Here is a 6,426-nt window from a genome sequence, read left to right as displayed (position 1 = left end):
AATGTTCATTTCAAATTTGAACTGGCATCTCTTCTTTCACAAGAATAGCTGGAATTATGTTACTAAAGCAGTAGAGCGTGTTCACTTTGAAAAGTAAATATTCACATAAGCGAGGTGATGCTGTGTACAGTCTATGAATACATGCAAGAGGCATAAAAACACAATATTGTTTGCACATGATTGGATGATTAAAGTGAACACAACGTAACCTTAGTCACTGAACAAAGTGAACATGCTCTATGTCTTTAGTAAATCAACCCCTATGGTTGTTTTACTACTTAAGCGACTACGTGGGTTAAGGAAAGCTACTGTTTAGAATTATAATTTTCACACTTTCCAATTACACACACGCAGGGAGCATGCTATGAAGACAATTAGTGTTAGAAAATCACCCATGCTTTACTTTTATGACATATTGTTGCTGGAAATAAACCTACATAACCCATGTGCTAATTAAAGTGGCATAAAAATGAAAATACCTTGTCTCCTTTCTGCCCTGGATCACCTGGAGTTCCTGGGAATCCCTGAGGTCCAACTTCCCCCTGAATAGGACAGATATTACCAGAGAAGGATTAAACTAGTATTACATAAACATATTTTAATATACACCATTAACACCTGTTTATGGGTAATGTGAAAGCGGCATAGTGTTTTGAAATGAATAATGAAAAATAAAAAAAGTAGTGCTGTTTTATGGATGGCTCATGGATTGTTATAGGTTTTATATTGTAAAGCAATGTAATATGTGCTGCTGATTTAACTTTTGGACATAAAACAATAGGGTTTTATTAAACATTCTCAAATATGTTCCTGAAATAAAATTATTGGCGAGTCCAATTGAGCATATTTATGACAAACAGATAATAGAATTGGCAAGGTAACAGCAAGAAAAGCTAGTCACCCGCAGCAAAGGGGGCCACTTCATGTACCTTTATCAGACTGCCATGAAATTAATTTCCCTGCTGAAGAGTTGCGATTGATCTAAATGACACAAGTCTATATTGACTTTAAAAATGACAGACAGCTACAGCACAAGTAACCAATATTTCCTCATTTAAAGGACAACGGTCATATACAGTAATACATTATGATAGCTCTATGTGGTTATTATTAATAATAATAATAATAATAATAATGTTCAGCATGTTACTTTAATTTTTACTTTACATGTCCGTATTTATATTTTTATCCACATTTACAGGTAGACCAATCTGTTCAGCAAAAGTGACAGTGATAGGGTCTAGGACAAACTATGCTTGGGTGCTTGAGTAGAGGCAGCAACAGTGAAGATGGAAGTCATGTAAATCCAAGCATGCCTGTTGCAAGCACCCCTGAAAATGTACCATAGTTTTTCCCATCCCCCTTCATTTAGTAGATCAGAATGGTCTGTATGTCATTCAAGAGAACAATTAATTAAAAGTATCAGGACCAAAACTAAGAAATATATATATTGAATATTATCATAACATATATTAACTCTCTATAGCTTGTCAGGCGCTTATAGAAAATAAAGGTTATTATGTTGTTATAGGTAGTGAGTTAAAGTGTGTTAACCTTAACAATTACATTCTTTTGTTTGATCTCTTTAGATCCAATAGAGAACTATGGCCCAACCTTTTTTGCCATAGTTCTCTTTAGGGGCACAGGGGGACATTTACTAATGTCCTCCTGTGACCCAAAACTATTGCCAGCTATATGCTGACAGCACAGCGCATGATTCCGACAACATTGTCAGAATCCACCCTGGCGCCTGACTGACAGCTGGCTCTGCCTTTCTAAAGCAAAGCCAGCTGTGCCATCTCCTCCATCTGTCCCTCCAGTTAGAGCTGGAGGAATGACGATGGGGGAGGGGGGGTGGGGGGGAATCCCTGCGGTGACTGAAAGTCACTGCTCTCTGCAGGGAGAAGATCGGGAACGTAGCAATCAACGGTATGTGATCACTCAGTTCTCGATCAATAGAGCCGATGTGTGACAGCTTCTGTGTCACACGTCGGCTCTAATTATGGGGATGAGTGTATTTCACTCTCCCCGTAATTCTCCTTTAAATATAGCTGAAAGTGTTTTGATGTATCTGTTAGATAAATACAAATAAATATCTGTTGGTTCTGCTAGAAATCTTATTTAAAAAAACCAGCCAACACGTTTCGGGGTAACAATACTCTTCCTTCATCAGGCCTCTATATGATTTGTTAAAAAGACCTCCTTTAGGGCCAGCATTGTAATTGACTGTTTCTTGTTTAATTGAGTTGTGACTAATTAACGGCACTTTTGTACTCTTTCACCTTTTGGTTTGGCACCTTTTATTTCTGAACATTGAGTCACTTCTAGACACAGTACAGTACAGTAAGTGTGCATTGTTACTCTAGGACAGGAAGTGTGTTACTGGCAGGAATACCAGGTGAAATTGTAGGAAAAGAAAAAACAAAACTAATGCAGCTACCACATCAATGGATCAATAGGCTGCAACATAATACATTTTTGTTCTCCAATTTAGATACACATTAAAGCCGACCTTTACCCTTATCTTTAAAATAACAACAAACATACTTTTAGAAATGTTTAGTAATGACAATCTACAAACACATACTTCTAGATAATTGCCGGCTTTATATTCTTTGCATACCATATTTCTCTTTTCTTTCCCAGTCTTCTGACAGTGGCCATGTTTACTAAGGGCAGATTACTAGCTCTCCCTTTACTGCCTGAAAATCTGGCACATGTGACTAGGACATGTAACTATGCACATCATCTCAGGGGAGGAAAATGCATTTCCTGAGATCTCGTGAGATTACAGATGAGATTTTCTAGCAATGCTCTGCTGATGTAACCTTCCCAGGATGCAACGCTTGGGCACATTACATCATTCGTGCCAAAACAGGACCCGGAAGTAGATGAACTTGATTTGTACGTAAATGAAAAACAAATTTGTTTAACCAATGAATGTAAGATTATTTTCAAACAGCATGCAGAGCTGCATGCTGCTGTGATTTTTAATAAAAGGGGGTAAAGGTCCACTTTACGTTAATGCCCAACTCCAACAAAACATTGTATAGCTTTATGTGCACTCTATAGGACGTGAAGAAGTTACTAAGTTCAGATTCTACTGTGAAAAAATTATAAATCTCGGTAGTCACTACCTCGGTAATAGTTGTGCAATACAACAATCAGGTGTGGGAAAAGGGTTTTCAATCACCAGCCGGTGTATTGATTAGGTGTTTCTGTGTACTAAGTGTACATGGTTTGTCCAAACAAAACCTCTTAATGATGTGACAATCTATTCAAAGACACCAATCCAAATATAAATGACTCGGTGTCACAGATTGGTCGTGTATAAGAAAAACAAAAACAAATTCTAAAATCCCAATCTCTAAATCGTGACAAATTTTAAATATAGTACGAACACTTAAATAATAGAAATTAAACAGTATGAAAAATTATCACATATACAGTGCTACTCCGTGCACTCTGATTCCTCTCATAGACAAAGATTAAATGCGGGGTTAATTTAACTAAAATACCGGCATCGATCTTAGTGAGCAGTCAGTTCAGAGTGGTCAGTTCAAAAAGTCTCAAACCAGGGATAATTCATAGAATCCGGAAAGTCCTATGGTTTCTTGTGATCCGTCCTCCTTTCTCAAAAGATCTGGTCTGCTTTTTTCCTCCCTCTGGCAGGCTCCCTCACCTCTCGCTGGGGACGGAAACCTATTAAGATCTCCCAGGGGGAAAAAAGACGAGGAAAAGGCGACGGAATCCTCTAAGTGCAGTAATTCAAAAAAGATTTATTTCTTGGTCGAACTAATTATTTAGTTATTTAGTTTTCACACCTAGCGCAGTGATTCTTGAATTACTATTGTATAGCTTTAGCTTTGAAGTGCTGACTATGCTGCTTTGCTAATGCTTAAAGTTTTCTCTTTACTTTCCCACACAAAAACACAGACCTCAATAATAAAAGTTTTAGGTAGAGTGCACTTATGTGTGTAGCCACCAGGGAGCTTCCCTCATGTTTTGTTGCGAATAGCAGAATCGGAGAAGAGTGGATTTCTTATTGTGGAGAGCAAAAAGGATATTTGTAAGACAGCAAATCAAATCTCGAGAGGGTCTTCAAAAGTTGAATTCTTCCAAAAGCTATCCAAAACTAAAAAATAGTTTTGGCTGGAGTTGGGGTTCTCATGCACCATGTATCACATTTTAAAATTTTGAATTCTAATGTAATCTTATTAAATCTCCCAAAATGACTTACAACCAAAAACATCACAGAGCAGCTTATTGTATCCATTACTTACAGGCTCTCCTTCTTTTCCTGGGGGCCCTTGAGGACCTGGGGGGCCTTGTGGCCCTGTGATCTGCTGCACGGTAGTGCCATCAGCTTTCTGCACAACGGAAGGCCCGGAGGATCCAGATGGTCCTGGTGGGCCAGGTAATCCAAGTTCTCCTTTCTGTCCCTTTGGACCAGGATAACCAAAGCCAGCACCACCCTGAAGAGACATATTGATAGGTATGACATAGGGATAACCAAATCAGCAGAATGTAGACCACAAGCACATTCAAAAACCTGTATAACGCTGTTACTCACCTTGACTCCAAGCTCTCCTTTCTGGCCCTAAGTTAACAAAAATGAAACCATATATATTATTCATGTCAAACAAATAAAATGAAAAAACAGTCCAAAGGTTAGAAAGCCAATTTATACAAAAGTGTAAAAATACTTCAACAGTTAAATACACAGCTGAAAAACATACATGGATACGGGTCACCTACCTAAATATCTGAAATACTCTTTAGCCATCCCACCGTTCACTATTGCAGCTCTGCAGTTTACAGTGTACCCCCCAACTCTCCTGTGTGCCCTCTAAAGCACACCACACACACATTAAAATCGCCTTTAGATCTCCCAACTACAGGTGAAACTCGAATAATTCGAATATCGTGCAAAAGTAATTGCAGTAAGTGCTGCAAATGGGGCCCAAACCAAGTACTGAGTACATATGCATGCTTGTACTTTTCAGAGGTCCGATATTGTTCTATGTACAATCCATGTTTTATTGATTGCATGTAATAATCTACTTTTCTGAGATTGTGGATTTGGGGTTCTTGGGGTTTTCATGAGCTGTAAGCCATAATCATCACAATTATGACAAATCACGGCTTGAACTATCTTGCTTTGCATGTAATGAGTCTATCTCATATATTAGTTTCACCTTTTAAGTTGCATTAGTGAAATAAATGAACTTTGCACGATATTCTAATTATTCGAGTTTCACCTGTAGTATGTAGTACAAGGACCACCTGATTGGATACAAGTTAATTGGATAGTTTAGGTAGGTCCTCCCATCACATAGTTTTGGTACCGCTAAAGCTGATTGTACACAGATTGTAACATGTATGGTCACAGTTAGATCCCAATACATACTTTCATTCTAACTACCACTGGCTAAAACATGCTGAGATGAAAGCATTGTACTATGCTATAGAGAATTTTTGACTCACAGAAGATACCCTCTAACTCTCTGATGCCAAAGAATCAACAGACGCTAAGATAAAGACACATTTCATTTATTTATACCAGCAACATTTAAGAACACAGTTATTGATTTTCGAATCGTCTAACAAAATATTAGTAGCATTGAAAGTAGATCATCTTTAACTGCTTGATGACCGGGGTGTTTATACCCCTTCCTGGCCAGGCCATTTTTCAGTATTCAGCGCTGGGGTACTTTGACTGACATTTTTTCCGTCATGCAATGCTGTACTGAAATTAATTTTTTACAATTTTTTGGGGACACATAGAGCTTTATTTTGGTGGTATTTAATAATATATAACAAAAAATATAATATAATAATATAATATATAACAAAAAAAACTTAAAGATTAAAACTGCACCTAACACAAGCGATAGAAATGCCCGATCGCTTGAATGTAAACAACCATCGCTGGCTGTTTACATTTTTGACAGTTTCCCCACTTGTGTGCGCGCTGAGCGCTGCGCACGAGTGGGGGGAGGGGAAGGACATCTAACGCCCAGCGGGACGCCCACCCGCTCCTATAAGTTTCCCGGACGGGAGGTGGTTAAATCAGCGCCCACTACATGACTTGTAGTCTTTCAGCAGATCATCAAAGTTGCCTGGAATTCATCTATAAAAAAGATTAACAACTTAATTCTTGCAGTGGGGCTACCCCCATACTGCAAGGGTTAACTGCTCGTTTTGGTCTAGGGGCTGCGTTATAGAAGATATACTCATCTGATCCTCAATCTCACTGAGCTGCTAGACCGGTCCTCACATCCTCTTCTCCCAAAAGCTCTAGTGGTCTAAGCCGACATCATCTCATCTAATGCAGCCCATTCACCTGTATTAGATGTGAGGACGCTGAGGGACATATCACAGCCAAAGGGGGGGGGGGGGGGGGGGTGGGGGGGCGAGCGCCGG

General features: G+C 38.9%; 1 protein-coding gene across 1 annotated transcript in view; it reads right to left on the bottom strand.

Annotated features, from left to right (window-relative positions):
* COL18A1 (collagen type XVIII alpha 1 chain) overlaps positions 1 to 6,426 on the bottom strand; it is a 64,217-nt gene that overhangs the window by 30,889 nt on the left and 26,902 nt on the right. Inside the window, exons 7-9 of the mRNA XM_018558727.1 lie at positions 4,574 to 4,600; positions 4,284 to 4,475; positions 480 to 542 (exon numbers count right to left, since the gene is read on the bottom strand). Coding sequence (XP_018414229.1) covers positions 480 to 542; positions 4,284 to 4,475; positions 4,574 to 4,600 — 282 coding nt within the window. The remainder of the gene's footprint in view (positions 1 to 479; positions 543 to 4,283; positions 4,476 to 4,573; positions 4,601 to 6,426) is intronic.

This window comes from Nanorana parkeri, unplaced genomic scaffold, assembly GCF_000935625.1.
Source record: "Nanorana parkeri isolate BGI_ZX_2015 unplaced genomic scaffold, ASM93562v1 scaffold355, whole genome shotgun sequence".
In the NCBI taxonomy this organism is placed as follows: Eukaryota; Metazoa; Chordata; class Amphibia; order Anura; family Dicroglossidae; genus Nanorana; species Nanorana parkeri.
Note: the sequence above shows the minus strand (reverse complement) of the source record. Positions and strands in the feature narration are given on the sequence as shown.